Here is a 23775-nt window from a genome sequence, read left to right on the forward strand (position 1 = left end):
CCATCGCCTCAGCCTGGATGTGCAGTGCTGGGGTGGTCTGGTCGGATTCCCTGACTGAAAATATTGATACCCTGGATAGGGACAGTATTTTACAGACTTTAGAGCAATTAAAGGATGCTTTTCTTTATATGCGAGATGCTCAGAGGGATATTTGCACTCTGGCATCGAGAGTAAGTGCGATGTCCATATCTGCCAGAAGAAGTTTATGGACACGACAGTGGTCAGGTGATGCGGATTCCAAACGGCATATGGAAGTATTGCCGTATAAAGGGGAGGAATTATTTGGCGTCGGTCTATCGGATTTGGTGGCCACGGCAACTGCCGGGAAATCCACCTTTTTACCTCAGACCCCCTCCCAACAGAAAAAGACACCGTCTTTTCAGCCGCAGTCCTTTCGGTCCTATAAGAACAAGCGGACAAAAGGACAGTCATATCTGCCCCGAGGCAGAGGAAAGGGTAAGAGAGGGCAGCAAGCAGCTCCTTCCCAGGAACAGAAGCCCTCCGCGGGTTCTGCAAAGCCCTCAGCATGACGCTGGGGCTTTACAAGCGGACTCAGGAACGGTGCGGGGTCGACTCAAGAATTTCAGCGCGCAGTGGGCTTGCTCACAGGTGGACCCCTGGATCCTGCAGGTAGTATCTCAGGGTTACACGTTGGAATTCGAGAAGTCTCCCCCTCGCCGGTTCCTAAAGTCTGCTTTGCCAACGTCTCCCTCAGACAGGGCGACGGTATTGGAAGCCATTCACAAGCTGTTTTCTCAGCAGGTGATAGTCAAGGTACCCCTCCTACAACAGGGAAAGGGGTATTACTCCACGCTATTTGTGGTACCGAAGCCGGACGGCTCGGTAAGACCTATTCTAAATCTGAAATCTTTGAACCTGTACATACAAAAATTCAAGTTCAAGATGGAATCACTCAGAGCAGTGATAGCGAATCTGGAAGAAGGGGACTTTATGGTGTCCCTGGACATAAAAGATGCTTACCTGCATGTCCCAATTTGCCCTTCACATCAAGGGTACCTCAGGTTCGTGGTGCAAAACTGTCATTATCAGTTTCAGACGCTGCCGTTTGGATTGTCCACGGCACCTCGGGTCTTTACCAAGGTAATGGCCGAAATGATGATTCTTCTGCGAAGAAGAGGCGTATTAATTATCCCTTACTTGGACGATCTCCTGATAAGGGCAAGGTCCAGAGAACAGCTGGAGGACGGAGTAGCACTAACCCAAGTAGTGCTGCAACAACACGGGTGGATTCTGAATTTTCCAAAATCTCAGTTGACCCCGACAACACGTCTGCTGTTCCTGGGAATGATTCTGGACACGGTTCAGAAAAAGGTGTTTCTTCCGGAGGAGAAAGCCAAGGAGTTATCCGAACTTGTCAGGAACCTCCTAAAACCAGGAAAAGTGTCTGTGCATCAATGCACAAGAGTCCTGGGAAAGATGGTGGCTTCTAACGAAGCAATCCCATTCGGCAGATTCCACGCACGAACTTTTCAGTGGGATCTGCTGGACAAATGGTCCGGATCGCATCTGCAGATGCATCAGCGGATAACCTTATCGCCACGGACAAGGGTGTCTCTTCTGTGGTGGTTGCAGAGTGCTCATCTGTTAGAAGGCCGCAGATTCGGCATACAGGACTGGGTCCTGGTGACCACGGATGCCAGTCTGAGAGGCTGGGGAGCGGTCACACAGGGAAGAAACTTCCAGGGAGTATGGTCAAGCCTGGAGATGTCTCTTCACATAAATATACTGGAGCTAAGAGCGATTTACAATGCTCTAAGCCTGGCAAAACCCCTGCTTCAGGGTCAGCCGGTGTTGATCCAGTCGGACAACATCACGGCAGTCGCCCACGTAAACAGACAGGGCGGCACAAGAAGCAGGAGAGCAATGGCAGAAGCTGCAAGGATTCTTCGCTGGGCGGAAGATCATGTGATAGCACTGTCAGCAGTGTTCATTCCGGGAGTGGACAACTGGGAAGCAGACTTCCTCAGCAGACACGATCTACACCCGGGAGAGTGGGGACTTCATCCAGAAGTCTTCCACATGATTGTGAACCGTTGGGAAAAACCAAAGGTGGATATGATGGCGTCTCGCCTCAACAAAAAACTGGACAGGTATTGCGCCAGGTCAAGAGACCCTCAGGCAATAGCTGTGGACGCTCTGGTAACACCGTGGGTGTTCCAGTCAGTGTATGTGTTTCCTCCTCTGCCTCTCATACCCAAAGTACTGAGAATTATACGGCAAAGGGGAGTAAGAACGATACTCGTGGCTCCGGATTGGCCAAGAAGAACTTGGTACCCGGAACTTCAGGAGATGCTCACGGAAAATCCGTGGCCTCTACCTCTAAGATGGGACCTGATTCAGCAGGGACCGTGTCTATTCCAAGACTTACTGCGGCTGCGTTTGACGGCGTGGCGGTTGAACGCCGAATTCTAAGGGAAAAAGGCATTCCAGAAGAGGTCATTCCTACACTGGTTAAAGCCAGGAAGGAGGTGACTGCACAACATTATCACCGCATTTGGAGAAAATATGTTGCGTGGTGTGAGGCCAGGAAGGCCCCCACGGAGGAATTTCAATTGGGTCGATTCCTACATTTCCTGCAAACAGGATTGTCTATGGGCCTCAAGTTGGGGTCCATTAAGGTTCAAATTTCGGCCCTGTCGATTTTCTTCCAGAAAGAATTGGCTTCAGTTCCTGAAGTCCAGACTTTTGTAAAAGGAGTACTACATATACAGCCCCCGGTTGTGCCCCCAGTGGCTCCGTGGGACCTTAATGTAGTTTTGGATTTTCTCAAATCCCATTGGTTTGAGCCACTCAAATCGGCGGATTTGAAATATCTTACATGGAAAGTAACCATGCTACTGGCCCTGGCTTCAGCCAGGAGAGTGTCAGAATTGGCGGCTTTATCGTATAAAAGCCCATATCTGATTTTCCATTCGGACAGGGCAGAACTGCGGACGCGTCCTCATTTTCTGCCTAAGGTGGTGTCAGCGTTTCACCTGAACCAGCCTATTGTGGTGCCTGCGGCTACTAGCGATTTGGAGGATTCCAAGTTGCTGGACGTTGTCAGGGCATTGAAAATATATATTTCAAGGACGGCTGGAGTCAGAAAATCTGACTCGCTGTTTATACTGTATGCACCCAACAAGCTGGGTGCTCCTGCTTCTAAGCAGACGATTGCTCGTTGGATTTGTAGCACAATTCAACTTGCACATTCTGTGGCAGGCCTGCCACAGCCTAAATCTGTCAAGGCCCATTCCACAAGGAAGGTGGGCTCATCCTGGGCGGCTGCCCGAGGGGTCTCGGCATTACAACTCTGCCGAGCAGCTACGTGGTCGGGGGAGAACACGTTTGTAAAATTCTACAAATTTGATACCCTGGCTAAAGAGGACCTGGAGTTCTCTCATTCGGTGCTGCAGAGTCATCCGCACTCTCCCGCCCGTTTGGGAGCTTTGGTATAATCCCCATGGTCCTGACGGAGTCCCCAGCATCCACTAGGACGTTAGAGAAAATAAGATTTTACTTACCGATAAATCTATTTCTCGTAGTCCGTAGTGGATGCTGGGCGCCCATCCCAAGTGCGGATTGTCTGCAATACTTGTACATAGTTATTGTTACAAAAAAATCGGGTTGTTCTTGTTGTGAGCCGTCTGTTCAGAGGCTCCTACGTTGTCATACTGTTAACTGGGTTCAGATCACAAGTTGTACGGTGTGATTGGTGTGGCTGGTATGAGTCTTACCCGGGATTCAAAATCCTTCCTTATTGTGTACGCTCGTCCGGGCACAGTATCCTAACTGAGGCTTGGAGGAGGGTCATAGGGGGAGGAGCCAGTGCACACCACCTGATCCTAAAGCTTTATTTTTGTGCCCTGTCTCCTGCGGAGCCGCTAATCCCCATGGTCCTGACGGAGTCCCCAGCATCCACTACGGACTACGAGAAATAGATTTATCGGTAAGTAAAATCTTATTTTCAACTTGCTGAAACAAGCAATGAAGGACATCAGTTGGGAAATTTTGTTTCATGGTAAGAATACGGCTGAAATGTGGGATGTTTTTACAACTGAGCTCAATAAGTACACTCATTTGTTTATTCCCAAGGTTAACAAAAACAGGAGTAGTAAATTCAAACCGATGTGGCTTAATAAAGTGGACAAGGAACAAATGGATAAAAAGAGGTGAGCTTTCAAAGCATTTAAGTCTGACGGGTAGGCGGAATCATTCCAGTTCTACAAGGAATGTAACAAAAAAAATGCAAAAAAGAAATCAGAGCAGCCAAAATAGATAACGAAAAACAAATCACAAAGGAGAGTAAAACAAACCTCAAAAAGTTCTTTAAGTATGTAAACGGTAAAAGGTTACAAAAGGAAAATATTGGAACACTAAAAGGGCGAGTTGGATGTCTTGATTAATGATAGGGAAAAAGCAGATTTATTGAATAAATTCTTTTCATCATTATTCATGAGAGGACCAGTTGATGGGAGTAGTGCACAACATCAGCGATAAAAACAACCCGTTGCTAAGTATATGTTTAAACGAGGAAGTAGTATGGGAGAGACTAAGTAAAATTAAGATAAATAAATTTCCTGGGCCGGATGGACTACACCCCAGGGTTCTTATGGAACTTAACTCAGAGCTATCGAAGCACCTATATTTGATTTTCAGTGAGTCAATTACATCAGGAATGGTACTGAAGGACTGGCATACAGCAGAAGTAGTCCCAATATTTAAAAAGGGAATTAAAACTCATCCTGGCAACTATAGACCGGTAAGTTTGACATCTATAGTGGGGAAAATTCTGGAAGGTATAAAAGTATACTAGAGTACTTAGATATCTCCAAGGTTATTAATATGAACCAACATGGTTTTGTGAAATTCAGGTCATGTCAAACTAACTTAATAAGCTTCTTCGAGAAAGTGAGCGAAGATATTGATCAGGGTAAAGCAGTGGATGTGGTCTATTTGGACTTTGCTAAGGCCTTTGCCACAGTGCCACATAAGAGACTAATTTTCAAATCAAGAGAGCTTGGGGTGGGTAACACTATTTGTACTTGGGTAAGTAATTGGCTGTACAACAGGGAACAACGAGTGGTGATTAATGGGTAGTTCTCTGAATGGGCCTCAGTGCGTAGTGGAATGCCGCAGGGTTAAGTGCTTGGGCCATTGCTGTTTAACATATTCATTAATGACCTAGGAGTGGGCCTAGAAAGCACAGTGTTTATTTTCGCAGATGATACTAAACTGTGTCGAGTAATTAATTCAGACAATGGTGTTGAGTCTCTACGGAATGACTTATCCAGACTGGAGGTCTGCGCAGACGAATGGAGAATGAGGTTCAATATAGAAAAGTGTAAAGTTAGGCACTTTGGGTCTAAGAACAATCGAGCAGCCTATAAACTAAATGGCAAAAATGTAGGGATAACAGTAGCTGTAAAGGATTTAGGTGTGCTCATTGATAATAGACTTGGTAGCAGTACGCAATGTCAAAATGCAGCAACAAAAGCAAACAAGGTGTTAGCATGCATAAAATGGGGAATGGCAATAACGGATGAGAGTGTAATCCTGCCACTGTATTTTGTAACATTGGCACGGCTGCACCTGGAATATTGTGTACAGTTCTAGGCACCGGACTATAAAAAATATATCTTGGCACTAGAAAGGGTTCAGAGGCGAGCCACCAAACTGGTTAAGGGGTTAGATGCACTGAATTATAAGGAAAGACTTACAAGGTTAGATATGTTTACACTGGAAAAGAGGTGGCTGAGAGGGGACATTATTAATATGCATAAATACATTAAGGGGCAATACAAGGACTTATCAGACAATCTGTATATAAAAAAAAACCGCTACACAAGACATGAGGACACCCCCTGAGGTTAGAAGAAAAAAATATTCATACACAACGGAGGAAAGGGTTCTTCACAGTAAGAGCAGTAAAGATTTGGAATTCTCTACCAGAGGAGGTAGTAATGGTGGACTCGCTAAATAAGTGTAAAAATAGATTAGATAAATTCCTAGTTAATATCCAAGGTCACAGCATCTAAATGATATTTAATTTTATAATACAGGTTGAACTTGATGGACATTTTGCCTTTTTTCAACCTCACCAACTATGTAACTATATTGAGGGGTGAAGCCAATGCAGCGCTCCAACAAACTGCATGCATGAGCTCGATTCTCTCGTCACCACAGGAACCTGTAAATGAATGCTAGGAATACATATGAGAGGTATTCCTAATTTTCTAAAAGGTTCAGCCTTATAACTGATAATCACCAGTGGTGGCACAATAGCAAGTGGCCTAACAGAAATCCCTGTTTGCATCACTATGGGGACGTAGCCTTAGGGGAAGTTGCCCTGGTTACATGACTCTGGGGACATGACCAGCATCCCCGAAGATCATGGGCCTTTCTCCGGAGACTGTCTGCACTGCCTGCTCCGCCTCAGTGACAGAAGCCAGGCGCTACATGTAATGTTACACTGAAGCACCCGGCACCTGTCACTGAGAAGGGTGACACCGGGGTGCGGCTCGCAACCCCCTTGTGACACTTTAAAAATAGTTGTAACCTTGGTGAAATCCCTCTGGTTCTAAAAAATCGGAACCTATTGCATAACCCCCATAGTGTATTAAGACAAAACAGTATCAGCATTGTTAGGCTATTAATACACTATGGGGCAGATTCACTACCTAGCCCCTGATGATAAAGTATCCAACTCTTGTTAGTTCCCGCGGTGGATACTTCTGTCACTGGACCAATACTATATTGCTGTGGTAGTGGACAGCTGCTCTGGAAAGCAGTGTTACTTACTGCTACTGATCCGTCCGTCTTCGCATCCGTGATCGGAGTACACACATGTGCATGGTCGAGGGGCACGCAGTAGGGTAGCCATGGAGGGAACCGATCAGACCTCCCTCCCATAGGAAGATGGCATTGGTTCCCATAAGCAAACTCCAAAAACTTTCACTAGTAGGCGGCCCCATAAGGCCCTTTATAATAAATTGGCCTGTTACTAACGGATAACGATAGGCTCCTATAAATCTAAATATGTGATTTTAATGTTTTGTGATGGTAATAAATTGTTGTTGCTATTATTATGATGACGATTATTATTATTAACAAAATAAGACTATTCTAGTTATACATATTTGTGCAGCCATTTTTTTTCTTCATTCTTTTTTACCTATTAGTTTCCATTAACCAATCTTATACTACACTGCTGAAGTTAGCATCATGCTATTGTAGAAGACTTTTTATGGCAAACCTGCAGATATGCCCTCTATAATATAAACAAGATATATAAATATAATATATAAACAAGAAACACAAACTGAAAATAAGCACATGAGCGACATCGCCTAGTGTGTCCACCTCCCAGCCCGGGCCGCCCAATGTGGGCATACAAGCAGGGCGATATCACACAGTGACATCACGCTGCGGCAGGCCCGTGCATGCAGTTTTGGACGAGGAGTCCAAATTGAGCTGCATGCACGGCCGACACGACCCGCGGGGCGGCGCATCGGCTGTCGTCAGCCGCATACACACTGGGCAATATAGTAAACGCCATCACTCAGGAGGGTAAAAATGAGCGATATCATTTGCTATATCGCCTAGTGTGTACGGGCCTTTACTGTACTTTTAAGAGTTAATACCATAGTTGTTTTTCAACCAGATTTGCAGCACTCCGATTGGTGGAAAGTCCCAGGGATTGACCACAAGGGAGGAGATCCCCACCTTCTGGAGAGCGATGAATACTGTAGAGCAAGCAACTTAAGCAGGAGCCAAGAGGAGATCAATTGACGATATGAAGAGGCAGCTGCATAAAGGATTTAGTAAAACCATGACATTAATTATAATCACAAGCAGCAATGTTTTGCACATGCAAGCATATTCATCAGTTAATAATCTATAGCACAGTTTATTCCCCAGTCAGGGTACTAATGGGCTTTTGGCACTTGGACTATAAGATAGTGGAGGGCTATTTTTCAGAGTGTTGATGACCACTAGACAGCGACTATCTCTGCTGACTGGCACTGTCGACCAATCAGTGGTAAGAGCCATCAAGCCAAAAGAGATCTGAGGCTCTACTTTGTAAAGCACCAGATATGCAAGAGGTCTGCATGATCTTGAATGTATAGACCATACTCATAATGGAATATCGGTGGATCATACTATCTATCTCATTGTAAGGAAGGTGTGTACCCTGCAGTAGAGTATATGCTTGTTCTACAAACACAAATCCTGAATGACCAATTTATTCCTATCAATACTTTTTACATTATGTTGTTTGTCTTGTTCTTTTCTAAATATTTGTCAAAAATCTAAAATACAATTACAGACTACACCAAAAATATATTTATATTTTTTTGTGCCTTTTATTGTTACTTTGGTGAGCTCATCTTTTCAACTTCTATCAGATACTTTACCGTAGCTTAATCTGGTAAATAAAACCGCCCTGCCCCCAGGCATTAATAGCAATTCACCTGAGCAATCTCAGTTGTGGGGTTTCAATACTTTCCTACCTTCCTGATCTCAGTAGAATACCACGGGAGAGAGTCCGCAGGTACCAGTTTCCCTATTAGAAGGCTGGTATTGCATGGGAGATATTTTCCTATCTGGAATAATGCAGCATTCAATAACTCATGCGACACCCACCTTACAGTTAATCAACACAAGAATTTTTAATGTTCCAGGCATTTTTATTTATTACCAGTTATTTATATAGCGCACACATATTCCGCAGCGCTTTACAGAGAGTATTTGGCCATTCACATCAGTCCCTGCCCCAGTGGAGCTTACAATCTATATTCACATGTACACGCACACACATTCATGCTAGGGTTAATTTTGTTGGGAGCCAATTAACCTACCAGTATATTTTTGGATTGTGGGAGGAAACCGGAGTACCCGGAGGAAACCTACACAAGTACAAGGAGAACATACAAACTCCACACAGTTAGGGCCATGGTTGGAACAGAACCCATGACCTCAGTGCTGTGAGGCAGTAATACTAACCATTACACCATCCGTGCTCCCTATCTGTATATACACAAAATCAGTCTGATCCAAGAGAGGGGTGGAAGGAAAAAAAAACGCAGGTAAAGGTACCAAGCAGTAAAACAGTATCCGTGCAGATGGTCGACCATGTTATGGTCGACATTGACATGGTCGACACATGAAAGGTCGACACATGAAAAGGTCGACATGGGTTTTTCAAAATTTTTTCTTTTGTGGAACTTTTCCATACTTTACGATCCACGTGGACTACGATTGGGAACGGTAATCTGCCCATAGCGTGGCGAGCCATGCGTGGGGACGCGGTGAACTAATTGGGGTTCCCCGTCACTTTACGCAAAAAACACCAAAAAAGGTAAAAAAACAAAAACCTCATGTCGACCATTTTCAGGTGTCGACCTTTCACGTGTCGACCATTTTCAGGTGTCGACCATGTGTCCATGTCGACCAATAGTGGTCGACCTAATGACTGTCGACCATAACATGGTCGACCATTCATACCGGAACCCAGTAAAACAGAAGCATTACTGTAGCAAAAGCGCAAATACAAGGAAATAATGCATGCACCATGTATCTGTTTTGCCGATGTTGGCTTTGTCACTGCTAGCTGTGTGATCTAAAGAGGACAATTCCGAAAGTAAAATAACTGAGGATCAGCACTAGCAACAAAACATATAAAATAAGGTTATACAGAAAACAGGCCTTTGACAACTTACAATTGGCTCGTCTCCAATGCGTGACATCAACAGAAACGTGTGAAGATCACCATGCTTCATGAATGGTAGAATCACCATCGGAACCGGCAGTCTTCCCTTGGTACGACTTCTCAAACTCACCCCTAAATTTAAAGAGAGTAAGAAGAATTAAAATCTCCTGATTTATAAGGTTACTGAAAAAATGACCAAGATGGAATTTCAGTATATATGTTGCAGAAACAATATATTTCTACATTTCTGGATATTATAATAATAATAATTATTTTTACAACAGTAATAAGCATAATCACTTCAATCAAAAAAACAAAAAAAAAAAAACAACACAGCCACGAAACACGGAGATGTTATATTCAAACATGTAAACATCTTATTTGATGACTTTTATAAGCAGCATACAGCCTGACTGAATAGACTTAATTCATAGACAGCAGGCAAAGTGGCAGCAATTGCAGCATATAAATATGTACTAGCTATGGGGCTTCCACATTTATATATGCAATAGCACGACAACGCGAGGGATTTTTAGTTCCCCTCATTCAAATTTTGCACGCTCTCTGAAAAGAATGTTTCACAGTTACTTTCCTACTCGTTAGCCCCTTGCATCAGTTCCCCTGCATCAGTCCCCCTGCATCAGTTCCCCTGCATCAGTTCCCCTGCATCAGTTCCCAAAAACGTGCTGCAATTCAGCTGAGGTCAAACATTTTATTTTATAGAAAACAAGAAACCTAAAAAAAACCTTATTATTAAAACATTTTCCAAATATATCACACACTTGACCTGGGGACTACTTCCCAAGGCTAAACTGTTCGTAATGGAGTAACACAAATCATAATGAAATAATAAATAAATTGGGCTGCGTGTCCCTCTAACAAATGAAATATAGTTAAAATTGAATTAAAGACAAAACACTTTTTGTTCATTTACCACTTAATTCTAAAATGAAAATCTTTTTTCATCTTGATGTTATTTACACAATTTTTGTTAAATAAAATGTCATTACCATTGTAATGTCACAAGTGCTGTTATTTTACTGTTATCAAGTACATTTGGGGAACTCATCTGTAGATTTCAAAATAAACCGTTCTATCAAAGGCTAAGGGCCTTATACAGGTTTGTTAGCAAACCAAAAAAGCAAACTTATGGGCAAAACTATGTGCAGTGCAGGTGGGGCAGATGTAACATGTGCAGAGAGAGTTAGATTTGGGTGGGGTGTGTTCAAACTGACATCTAAATTGCAGTGTAAAAATAAAGCAGCCAGTATTTACCCTGCACAGAAACAATATAACTCTCCCAAATCTAACTAACTATCTCTGCACATGTTACATCTGCCCCGCCTGCAGTGCAACATGGTTAGGTCCATTAGTGTGCTATTTTAGACTGCTAAGAAACGTGAAAAAAACCCTTAGTCCTGTATCACTAATGAAGTACTATCAGATTCTTTCCAAAGACATTTATTAAACATTCTGCTATATTGGGGCTGGCTTGTTGGTAATAACATTACTTTAAGTGAACTTAGTGCTACTTATCAGTCTCTGTCCTCCTAGGAAAATGCAAAGTAGCAAAAGACCCCTTCTGATACCCCAGCTAACGTGCACCAGAGAAACAATATGAGCGATCACAAATTGTTTGCAAAGAATTATGAGGACTAGGACTGATGTTATATAGCACAGCCTGTTAGTAAAGTGGATGGAAAAGGATCGACTTCTTCCAATTTATTTTTATTTAAACACTTGTTGACAGGCAAATTATCTCAATCTACCTATGGGTTACGGGTTCCCTGTCACAATCGGCTACTTTTTCTGGTGTTATAATCCGGTGGGTTTCCTGCGGTTTGCAAACCTAATGCATTCTCAGCATGTCAAAAATCAAGACGGTAATTTGTATTATGCCTTTTATCCCACAGTCTGACCATTAATAAAATTGTAGTTTGAAAAACAGACACAAAACAGAACTTGCAGAAGACCTGAGATTTGCCAAAATTTCCACTACAACAATTGATAAAGTGGTTTCCTTTAGAATTGTGCCACCATAAATAATGATTCTTAATACCAACAATTCTTCTTTAAACATACAAAGATAACAACGGGAAGCAGTTAGCTTCCCATCAAATGGGATCCCAGCGGCTGATATACTGCCGCCGGGATCCCAAGGCAGGACACAATGCTGGCGTGGAAAAACAGACGCCAAACGGGATGCCAGTGTCAAAATGCCGACAGCGGGCATCCCAATCATCCAGACAGGTGGGACGCGCTGGTGTCCTGCCGGGAGGGGGTGGTGGTTTAGGTTTACGCAAAAGGGGGGTTAGGCTTCGGGTGCAGGCACGGGAAGGTTAGGGTAAGGCACATAGAAGGGGGGGTTAGGGTTAGGCACCAAGCGAGGAGTGTTCGGTTTAGGCAGAGGGGAAAGGAGGGTTAGGGACCGGCACCAAGCGGAGAGAGTTAGGCACCCACAAGGGAGGGTTAAGGTAGGGAAAAGGTGAGGGTTAGGGGGCTCAATTGGGGACTGTTAGGATTTTGATGGATGGGATGCTGCTGTCGGTTTACTGACCACCGGCATCCTGTCCATCGGTAAGTCATACTGAACCCATAACAACTGGCCCGTTCAATCGAATTTTGCACTTGCATGAAAGGTTTTATGCATTATGCAAGATTCCTTACGGCAGTGTCATATGTATGATTTCCCAGAGTGGACTGCCTACACCATATTTGACATAGGACTCTATATAGTATTTGTGGCATATGTATACTTAGAACATAAGTATTCTGGTGAAACACCCCCCTCCCCCCCTTCTTTCTAAATTCCGATTTTATGGCTGTTCTGGCAGAGAGATTCACAGTTTGTTCAACACTGGGTTCCACAGGGAATACATCGGGTGTAGAGATTGATCCAGAGGCACCAACAGGCTAAAGCTTTAGACTGCCCCAGAATGCATTGCGGGGCCTCCTCTATAACCCCGCCTTCAGGCACTGTGAGCTCAGTTTGGTTAACCAGTCCAATGTAGAAGCAGGTAAAAGAGAAGGCAGACGTTAGTCACACAGAAAAACAACAATAAGGCAGCACTTACTAAGATGGATTGTCTAATTATCAATACAATTTATTCACTTAAAAACCATCAATAAAACATGATTAAAAATAATAAGCTCATAAAAATAACACTGCAATAGATAGCCTCTGATCACCATATATGTGACACATATGCTTGTTCCGATATTTCCATAAGACCCTTAGAACTGAGAACCAAAATTATCCTGGGGCTATAGCATAGTCCCTAGACCGGAGAAGTATATTCCAACGCTGGAGGATTAACAGTTCCAATATTGAATCATTAGATAGGAAAGTCCTCACCAGTTGTGCGTGTTGTATACAAAGTCCAGTCCTTGATTCACGGATATGGTTCAGTACTGGCAATTTGGTAGGGTCCACGGTGGTCCAAGCGGTGTGAATGAGTTGTAGATAGGTGACAGAGGCTCACACCTGACGCGTTTCACAGCTGCTGCTGCGTTAGCAAAGGTAAAGCAGCAGCAGCAGCTGTGAAACGAGTGGTAAGTCTACCATAAATCTCCTTTTCTGCAGCGGGGTACACTGAGTTCCACAGGGAATACATCGGGGATGTCCTAAAGCAGTTCCGCAAGGAACCTTAGCTGGTATGAGAACCTGGCGTACAAAGGAAGCATCCTGGAAGGCGGAAGTATCAAAGGCATAGAATCTTATGAACGTGTTCACTGAGGAACACATAGCCGCCTTGCACAACTGTTCCGCAGACGCATCACAACGGGCCGCCCAAGAGGGTCCAACAGACCGAGTAGAATGGGCTTTAATAGCAGCAGGAGCTGGGAGTCCAGCCTGCGCATAAGCTTGTGCAAACACCATTCTAATCCATCTGGCCAAGGATTGCTTATTCACAGGTCAGCCACGTTTGTGGAAACCAAACAGTACAAAGAGGGTATCTGACCTCCTGATAGACGCAGTCCTCTCCAAATATATACGGAGAGGCCGTACCACATCCAAAGACCGTTCTTTGGAGGACAATTCAGAAGAGATGAAGGCCAGAACCACAATCTCTTGATTAAGGAGAAAAGATAACACCACCTTAGGTAAATAACCAGGGCGAGTTCTAAGAACTGCTCGGTCACGATGAAATACAAAGGGTGGACGACAGGACAAAACGTCTAAGTCTGACACCCTTCTAGCAGAGGCAATGGCCAGCGGAAACAGGACCTTGGCTGTGAGCCATTTCAGGTCCACTGACTCAAGAGGTTGAAATGGAGATTCTTGCAGGACATTCAGGACAACAGACAAATCCCATGGAGCCAGAGGAGGGACATAGGGAGGCTGAATCCGCAGTACGCCCTGAGTGAATGTATGAACGTCAGGTAGAGATAAAAATTTTCTCTGAAACCACACCGACAAGGCAGATATGTGAACCTTAAGGGAGGCCAGACGAAGTCATAAATCCAGACCTTGCTGCAAAAAAGCCAGAAGTCTGGAAGTACTAAACTTGGAAGCAATGTAATTCTTAGCAGCACACCAGGTGAAGTAAGAATTCCAGATCCTATAATAAATCCATGCAGAAGCCGGTTTGCGGGCCTTCAGCATAGTTTGGATAACCGCTTCGGAAAATCCTTTGGCCCTCAGGAGTGAAGCTTCAAGAGCCACGCAGTCAAAGCCAGTCTGGCCAGTCCCGGGTAGACACAAGGGCCCTGAACGAGGAGGTCTGGGCGTTGAGGAAATAGAAGAGGACGCTCTATCGATAGACCCTGCAGGTCTGAGAACCAATGCCGTCTGGGCCACGCTGGAGCGATCCGAAGTAGTATTCCTCCTTCTTGCTTGAACTTCCGTAGTACCCTGGGCAGAAGTGACACTGGAGGGAAGGGCAGCCGAAAGCTCCATGGAATTGCCAGTGCATCCACGAACGCTGTTTGCGGATTCCTTGTTCTTGATCCGAAGACCAGAACCTTGTGATTGTGACGGGACGCTATCAGGCCTACATCTGGTAGACCCCACTTGTCTACTAGGAGTTGAAAGACTTCCTGATGAAGACTCCACTCTCCGGCGTATACGGCCTGACGACTGAGGAAATCCGCTTCCCAGTAGTGGACTCCCGGAATGAACACTGCCGATATTGCTGGCAGATGGCGTTTCCGCCCAACAAAGGATTTTTGACACTTCCATATTTGCTATGCGGCTTCGAGTGCCGCCTTGATGGTTTATGTATGCCACCGTGGTGGCATTGTCTGATTGTACTTGAACAGGCCTGTTCTGTATCAAAGGCAGGGCAAGAATCAAAGCATTGAACACTGCCCGCAATTCCAGAATGTTTATCGGGAGGAGAGATTCCTCCTTGGTCCACCGACCCTGGAGAGAGTGTTGCTCCAGCACCGCACCCCAGCCCCCCAGACTGGCGTCCGTAGTCAGTAGGACCCAGTTGGAGATCCAGTAGGGATGGCCCCTGCTCAATTGCTGGTTCTGTAGCCACAAGGTCAGCGAATGAAGAGCCTCTAGAGTCAAGGTAATCATGTGAGATCTGATCCGATGAGGTAAGCTGTCCCACTTGGAAAGGATTAATCTCTGTAGAGGGCGGGAATGAAATTGAGCGTATTTTACCATGTCGAAAGCCAACACCATGAGGCCTACTACTTACATCGCGGAGTGTATCGACACTCTTGGGCGATAGAGGAAGTATCTGATCCTGTCCTGAAGTTTCAGGACTTTCTCTGGAGACAGAAACAGTCTTTGGCTGTGTGTGCCCAGCGGTGCCCCTCAGGTGCACCATGCTCCAAGCAGAGACCAGCGAGGACTTCTTCCAGTTGACGAGCCACCCGTGGGCTTGTAGGAAGCGTACCGTCAGTTGCAGATGACTGAGGAAGACATCTTTGGAGTTTGCCAGAATCAGAAAGTCGTCCAGATACGTCAGGATCCTGATTCCCTGACAATGCAGATGAGCAGTCATCACGGCCATAACCTTGGTGAAGATCCGAGAGGCCGTGTCCAGAGCCTGGAATTGATAGTGAAGTTTGCCAATAGCAAACCGCAGATATTGCTGATGCGATATAGCAATAGGTATATGCAGGTAAGCATCTTGTATATCCAGGGATAACATATAATCCCCGGGTTCCATGGCCAGTACAATCAATCGCAGCGTTTCTATACGGAACTCAGACACTCACAAATTTGTTTAGTGATTTGAGGTTGAGTACAGGCCGGAAAGACCCACTGGGTTTCGGGACTAGAAACAGGGTTGAGTAGTATCCTCCACCTCTCTGGAACAGGGGTACCGGCACTGGGAATGCACAACCAGGTGTAGAGCTTGCGCCTTCAATGGGTCCAAAGGAATAACCGTCGTGCAGAACTGGTGAGGGGGATGTCCCTTGAAAGAGACTGCGTACCCGTGAAAGACGACTTCTCGCACCCATGCGTCTGAAGTGGTCTTTAACCAGACCTGGGTTAACTGCAGAAGTCGGCTTCCCACCCTGGGATCCCCCAGGGGGAGGCCCGCCCCGTCATGCAGCAGGCTTGTCTTGTTTGGAAGCAGGCTGATGGGCGGCCCAGGATTGTTTTGATTTGGGCTTAGTGGTTTTGGGAGTACGATCTTGTCTCGAGTATGTCTGACCTTTTGCTTTCCCCTGAGGTCGAAAGGAACGAAAAGTGGTACTCTTTGCCTTCTGTGCAGAAAGATTAGTATTCAGGAGAAATGCAGTCTTAACAGCCGCTAAGTCAGTCACAATCTTATAGAGATCTTTCCCAAATAAGATGTCTCCCTTAAAAGGAAGTACCTCCATGGTCTTTTTGGAGTCTAGGTCCACCTTCAATAACCTCAACCAAAGAATTCGGAGAGCCAGGATGGACGTAGTCGACGCCTTGGCCGCCATTACACCTGCTTCAGAGGACGCCTCCTGAATATATTGGGAGGCGGTGGTAATACGAGACAGACAGATTGTCTGGCAGAGTCAGATATATCGCCTGAACCCATGCTTCAATTCCTTTTGCGGCCCAGGAGGCTGCTATAGAGGGTCTGTAAGGGAGTAAATAGACTTCAGGCATCCCTCCACACGCTTATCTGTCGGATTCTTCAGTGAGGTGACAGTGGTGACAGGCAGAGTAGATGACACAACAAGACGGGTGACATGGGAATCCACGGGCGGTGAATTTTCCCACTTGTTACACAACTCAGCAGGGAGAGGATAACGAGCTAGCATCTTTTTAGACAGGAAGAATTTCTTTCCTGGAGAAGCCCAGGGTTCCTGACGTACGTCTACTAAATGGTCAGAATGTGGTAAGACTACTTTAGCTACCTTCTGACGTTTAATCTTATCAGGTTTCTTAGACGCAGTAGCAGGATCTACATCATCATCGACTTGTAGAATCAGCTTAATAGCCTCCACTAGGTCAGGGACATCAACCTGAGTTGTAGATTCCTCATCAGAGGAAACTGTATCAGTGTCTGACGGATCAGTCTACTCCCCATCCTCATCAGAAGTATCATCTGAGATATTAGTGGATTGTAAGGAGGAAGCAGCCCGCTTAGATGACCCCTTGACCCCAGAGAAACGTGGGGTAGGTTTTTGTCTAACCAAAGATTCATTCAATTGTTGTATCTGGGTAGACAGAGCATCCGCCCAGGGAGGATTTACCACAGGGACAATACGTGGCTGTAATGTCACAGGAGGTCCCATAGGGGGCGTAAGGCGTGTCACAAGCGTATTAAGCATAGTAGAGAACGCCGCCCAAGGTGGCTCCTGACTGGCTACCGGAGCAGCAGGCTGACTGGGAGATGCATGGCACATATTACACAGACCATCCTTCAAAACTTCCCCCTCAGGCAAATCGTTGGCACAAGTGCTGCATGATGCAGGAGCGTCCGTGAATTTCCTGCTCTTTATGGTAGACATTATAGTGATTGTAACCCTAGAGCGTAAGAGTACGATACAGCCAGATAAATAGAATACCTGCAAATAAATCCCCTGTTTATGCAACAGTATATACAGGACACAAACAGAGAATAAATGCGGTATGAGGTGACTGAAATACACAGTAGAATACACTTAACTGTAAATACTGCGCAGCACTATATATTAGACCCTGACGCACCTAGTCCCCTAGGGTACAGAATACAGTGATAGCTATAGCTGGGATACACTGAAAGTGAAATCCACACAGCAGATACAGGCACACACAGTCACAATGCAGATTATTATTTTAGTCAGACAATAAAACTGCACTGGACTAGTATGTATATATATATATATATATATATATATATATATATATATATACACACCATCCACAAACAGCCGGCACTCAGGTACTCAAAGGCAGCAGGCTCAGGTGCTCCATCCATAAACAGTAATACAGTGTCCCAAAAAGACAGATAGCACTCGGAGACTTAAAATTTTAAATGCAATAGGATGTATTGAGATTGACGTTTCGGGGTGCAACCCCCTTTCTCAGGATCACATCACAGCAGTCTCCAAGTGCCATCTGTCTTTTTGGGACACACACATATATATATATATATATATATATATATATATATAGGAACAAGGCCAGGGGAAGTATGCAACGCCGCTCGGGAGGTAATGGAGCCGCAGCACAGTATGTCAGACTGACATATGAAGTGCTGCATCCCTTGAAGTCTTCTAAAAAGCTTTTTCAGGGCTGCCTAGCGCAGCCCCCTGTTAAGTGACCTGCTTCATGCAGGCACCAACTCTAAAACTGAGCTCACAGTGCCTGGAGGCGGGGTTATAAAGGAGGCCCCGCAATGTATTCTGGGACAGTCTAAAGCTTTAGCTTGTTGGTGCCCCTGGATCAAGATCCATCTCTACACCTCGATGTATTCCCTGTGGAACACAGTGTACCCCGCTGCAGAAAAATCTTTCATCAGCGTTACGGTCCCAGTACAGGACCTTTCTCAAGGTGACACAGCAGTTCAACAGTGTCAACGTTGTCACTGGCAGATAAAGAAACACTAAGATGCACAGAGAGGAACTGGAACAGTTCCAGCTAATCTCTGTGCATGTTAGAGTTTCTTTATTAACAGTCCCCGCGCAGCTCCCGGCCAGTCTGGGGGTGAAGGACACCAGTAGCCACCAGCAGCTGGCCGGATGGTCTGTGCGGGTGTGGGAGGGGAAAGCAGTATATATAAAGTAGCTGTGCCGGTTATCTGCCTCTTCCTCACCCGCATGATCTGCAGTCAGCGTACATAATAGAGGTACGGAGCAGCCTTAGCCTTTTATTACACAGGATAATCTGCTGACAAAAGTGAAAAGAATATATGATTCCCAGCAGGGACACTATATGGCTACCAGCTTCTACAATCTCTCTGCTTTCTCTCACACACTTACACTGATTTGGCTATCAAGCCATTCCTCCATGAATACCATACCTTTTGCCTTGCCAATAAGAGACTCAGGTAATTGTATTGTGAGAGTCTTATCACAGATTAGTAAAACTGGCAGGATATATTAAGAGGATTGTAAAGGAAAGAAATGACAATCAATGGAACATATCTCCCAACTGTCCTGATGTTTGTGGTCTGAATCCTGATTTCTTAGATGCTAAAAGTGTAGCAGTGAGTGTTGATTGGGGCATGGCGTAGCAGTACAAGCGTGGATTGGGGCATGGCGTAGCAGTAAAAGCGTGGATTGGGGCATGGCGTAGCAGTAAAAGCGTGGATTGGGGCATGGCGTAGCAGTACAAGCGTGGATTGGGGCATGGCGTAGCAGTACAAGCGTGGATTGGGGCATGGCGTAGCAGTAAAAGCGTGGATTGGGGCATGGCGTAGCAGTACAAGCGTGGATTGGGGCATGGCGTAGCAGTACAAGCGTGGATTGGGGCATGGCGTAGCAGTAAAAGCATGGATTGGGGGATGGCGTAGCAGTAAAAGCATGGATTGGGGGATGACATAGCAGTAAAAGCGTGGATTAGGGCATGGCATAGCAGTAAAAGCGTGGATTGGGGCATGGCATAGCAGTAAAAGCGTGGATTGGGGCATGGCATAGCAGTAAAAGCGTGGATTGGGGCATGGCATAGCAGTAAAAGCGTGGATTGGGGGATGGCATAGCAGTAAAGGCGTGGATTGGGGGATGGTGTAGCAGTAAAAGCGTGGATTGGGGCATGGCATAGAAGTAAAAGCGTGGATTGGGGGATGGTGTAGCAGTAAAAGCGTGGATTGGGGGATGGTGTAGCAGTAAAAGCGTGGATTGGGGGATGGTGTAGCAGTAAAAGCGTGGATTGGGCGATGGTGTAGCAGTAAAAGCGTGGATTGGGCGATGGTGTAGCAGTAAAAGCGTGGATTGGGCGATGGTGTAGCAATAAAGGCGTGGATTGGGCTATGGTGTAGCAGTAAAAGCGTGGATTGGGCTATGGTGTAGCAGTAAAAGCGTGGATTGGGCTATGGTGTAGCAGTAAAAGCGTGGATTGGGCTATGGTGTAGCAGTAAAAGCGTGGATTGGGCTATGGTGTAGCAGTAAAAGCGTGGATTGGGCTATGGTGTAGCAGTAAAAGCGTGGATTGGGACATGGCATAGCAGTAAAAGCGTGGATTGGGTCATGTCATAGCAGTAAAAACGTGGATTGGGGCATGGTGTAGCAGTAAAAGTGTGGATTGCGGCATGGTGTAGCGTTAAAAGCGTGGATTGGGGCATGGTGTAGTAGATCTGGAAGTTGAACTCATTTTGCTCGATATTCAAATCAGGAACTTAGTGAGACAGGATGCGGTTACCATCCCGGCAGTCAAAGCTGGAATCCCGCCACCACTCGGAATCTCGGCGCCGGAACACCCACCGCCAACATCCCCTTGAAGGTGAGTAACGGGTTCACTGTTAGGGTTACAGGCCCGGGGCTGGGGATGTAGCCAACCCCCCTCCCAAGTCTTAACCCTAGATGTCACCTCCGGACTCTTAACCCTAGCTGCCAACCCCAGACTTGTTAGAGGAGGCGTAAAATAATTACCCTGTACCCTGTCAGCATTCTCACTGTCGAGATGCCGGTGTCGGTTATGTGACCGCTGGTAAAATGTATCACACGTTGTGAGGCATGTAACACCTTCATACAACATGTAACATATGCAGGGTGAGTGGTTACAACATAATATTTTTGCTTTTCAATCACTGTGGGGGGGGGGGGGGGGGAACTAGTGAACGCTAAGCTGCCATAAAATGAGATAACCAGGTTGTGCCGCAATTTTTTTTTTTTTTTAAAAACATCTAATAATTTGTTCTATTTATCACTTACAGATCACCCTTACAGAAGTCTGTTTCCTCACTGGAAAGCAATCATAATGTTAGCAAGAACATCGTCATCAATGTTTTTGTCTGAACCACAACGTCGACCCCCTTAAATTGCTAATTTAAACATTATAAAGATGTTGGCAGTATAAGTAAACATGCTGCTTTCACTGCTGACTGCGTGTCAACATCGTGGTACCGATTAAACCATTGTTGACATAATATGCCACTCCCTCTCATCTAATGGCCTATCTGCAATACAACTGAACCAAAATGCTTTGAGATTGATTTCCAAATCACAGAAACTATAAAAAGAACCTATAAAGCATTTGGCATACAGCTGTATTAGTGTTCGCGCTAGGATTTTTTTTTAGGGCAGAGTGCTGATCATTGAGGAGGCCACGTTTTAATTTTGAAGGTTTGAAGGACACATTTTTGATGTGACACTTTGCACACATGTTTATAGTTTTTATTCATATATTTTACCCTTTATGTATCATATACCCCTTCATACATACAGGGCCGTCTTAACAGCAGTGTAGGCCCCTCAGCAAAACAATGCACTGGGGCCCCTACCCATCATCCAGCGGTAGGGGTGGGGGTGCTATCAGTGGCAGCTTTGATGTCCCGTGGATGGTATGGGGTGTTCGATCTTCCACCCAACACGTAGGACCTGGAGCAGTAATTTCTGCTAATTACTCCTTTACTGCACAGATGGTGGGAGATGGGGCGGGAGGGAGAACACTAAACTGTAGAAGGTGGCATTAGCTGAATGAAGGGGCCCCGGTACATGACTTCCAAGGTAGTAGGGGGTGTTAAATACGCAGCGGAGGGGTGGATAGTGGAGTGGCCTTAATATTCATAATTTTACAGCGGGAGTGCAGCTTACTTGACTGCAGATATCTCCAGTTCCTGGAAATAGATTTCTGAGCTTTCAATGGGATGAAAGAGAGTGTCCCACCTTTCAGGAGGTACTGGGGACTTGGGGATCAGAGTTCAGGAACCAGAACAACCCACCGACAAAAATATAAAACTGCATACCAGGCGTGTGGAGCTGGAGCACGGACCAGCTGCTAAAAAGGAGCAATTACTCTTCTAGCAGTAATTGCTCCTTATTAATAAGTTAATTGCAGCATTTGTCTCTGAGATGTGCCTCGGGTAATGGTGGGGAGAGCAGGGGGTGGCAGATTCCCTGGGGTGGGCAATACTGTTTATTTCATATGTTCTACTCATAAATGACAATAAAAAAAAAATAACCTATTGAAAAGAATCCACAGCATACAGACCCTTTGTGGGTTGAACTAATATTTAGAAGAATGAAGCCTCTTAATTAAAAAACAAAACCGTGGACAGCAATGATACATAGAATACGTAATGGTAAGGATCCATGTAGGCAATAGTGTACTTTTAACAGAATAGGAGAAAAATATTAATGTGTAAATAAAAGCTAGTGAAATAAATTTGGCTGCACTTGACATCAGACAGATTGTGTTGGAGGCTATACTATAATACAAATATACTAGCAGTAATGATTATTCTGCAGTTACACATAATTGCACACGTTCTTTACTTTATACAGCGTACACAAAAATAAGGCAAATCATTAACAAATGGATAGAGCAAGCAGCACGTTCTGCAAGTTACGTTGAACATTTTTTACCTATTAATTTGCAGACGTTTGGATGGTCAAACTCCTTCATAAAAGCAGCTTCTCTCAAGAATTCTTCAATATCGTTGGAGCAGAAAATTTCCGCTGGCAGGAGAGAGGAGAGACTGTTAGAAGAGGTGAAAAGTGCGGAGGAACATGCTATGAAATTAGAATCCGGAAGGCTCATTATATCTGTGCTAGAACTGAGAAATGTGCTTGTCTATTGGAATCACTTCTAACAAGTGACAGGAATGGTTTAAAGACTAGCACATAAAAACCTTCACTTTTTGCTCTCAATTGTTTGCCTACAACAGAATGGAGAAATGTACAGCAGTCTGTATTATTAAATATTTGTTATATTTCCAAAGTGTTGCAAAATTCAGTTGATGTATTATGGATGTAGTAAAACATTTATTATGCTGATACACAGAATGGTAGTTGCTCCTAACCAATTAATTGGTCCATCACAGGTGCTTGTAAGGGAGGGGCTGATTTAGATAAGAAAAAATTCCCTCAGCACACTGCAAAGGACCGGCAAATGAAGTTCTCATGCTACCTAATAGCAGTGCAGAGATATGGGGGGTGATTCCGAGTTGTTCGCTCGGTATTTTTTTTCGCTACGGAGCGATTAGTCGCAAACTGCGCATGCGCAATGTATGCAGTGCGCCTGCGCCAAGTAAATTAGCACAAAAGTTTGGTAATTTACTCACAGCATAACAAAGTTTTTTCATCGCTGTGCTGATCGTAGTGTGATTGACAGGAAGTGGGTGTTTCTGGGCGGCAACTGGCCGTTTTATGGGAGTGTGCGGAAAAACGCAGGCGTTAGAGTTGCAAAACGCAGGAGTGGCTGGAGAAACGGGGGAGTGGCTGGGCAAACGCTGGGTATGTTTGTGACGTCAAACCAGGAACGAAAAGGACTGAGCTGGTCGCAATGGCTGAGTAAGTCTGGAGCTACTCAGAAACTGCGGGGTAATCGTTACGAGAAAATTAGCGAAGCTTTCGTTAGCAAATCTGCTAAGCTAAGATACACTCCCAGTAGGCGTAGGCTTAGCGTGTGCAATGCTGCTAGCAGCTAAAGAGCGAACAACTCGGAATGACCCCCATGTTACATATATCTGCAAACATATGGTAAGCGTCACCAAGGCGTCTGTCAAAACAGAAAATAGATTTTTGTTACCTAC

The 23775-nt window shown here is 45.1% G+C and overlaps 1 protein-coding gene across 1 annotated transcript in view; it reads right to left on the reverse strand.

The window, feature by feature from the left end:
• Window positions 1-23775, reverse strand: part of TYRO3 (TYRO3 protein tyrosine kinase) — a 455756-nt gene that overhangs the window by 110847 nt on the left and 321134 nt on the right. The window contains exons 14-15 of the mRNA XM_063947918.1: window positions 22607-22699; window positions 9723-9844 (exon numbers count right to left, since the gene is read on the reverse strand). Coding sequence (XP_063803988.1) covers window positions 9723-9844; window positions 22607-22699 — 215 coding nt within the window. The remainder of the gene's footprint in view (window positions 1-9722; window positions 9845-22606; window positions 22700-23775) is intronic.

Source organism: Pseudophryne corroboree, chromosome 12 (assembly GCF_028390025.1).
Source record: "Pseudophryne corroboree isolate aPseCor3 chromosome 12, aPseCor3.hap2, whole genome shotgun sequence".
Taxonomy (NCBI): Eukaryota; Metazoa; Chordata; class Amphibia; order Anura; family Myobatrachidae; genus Pseudophryne; species Pseudophryne corroboree.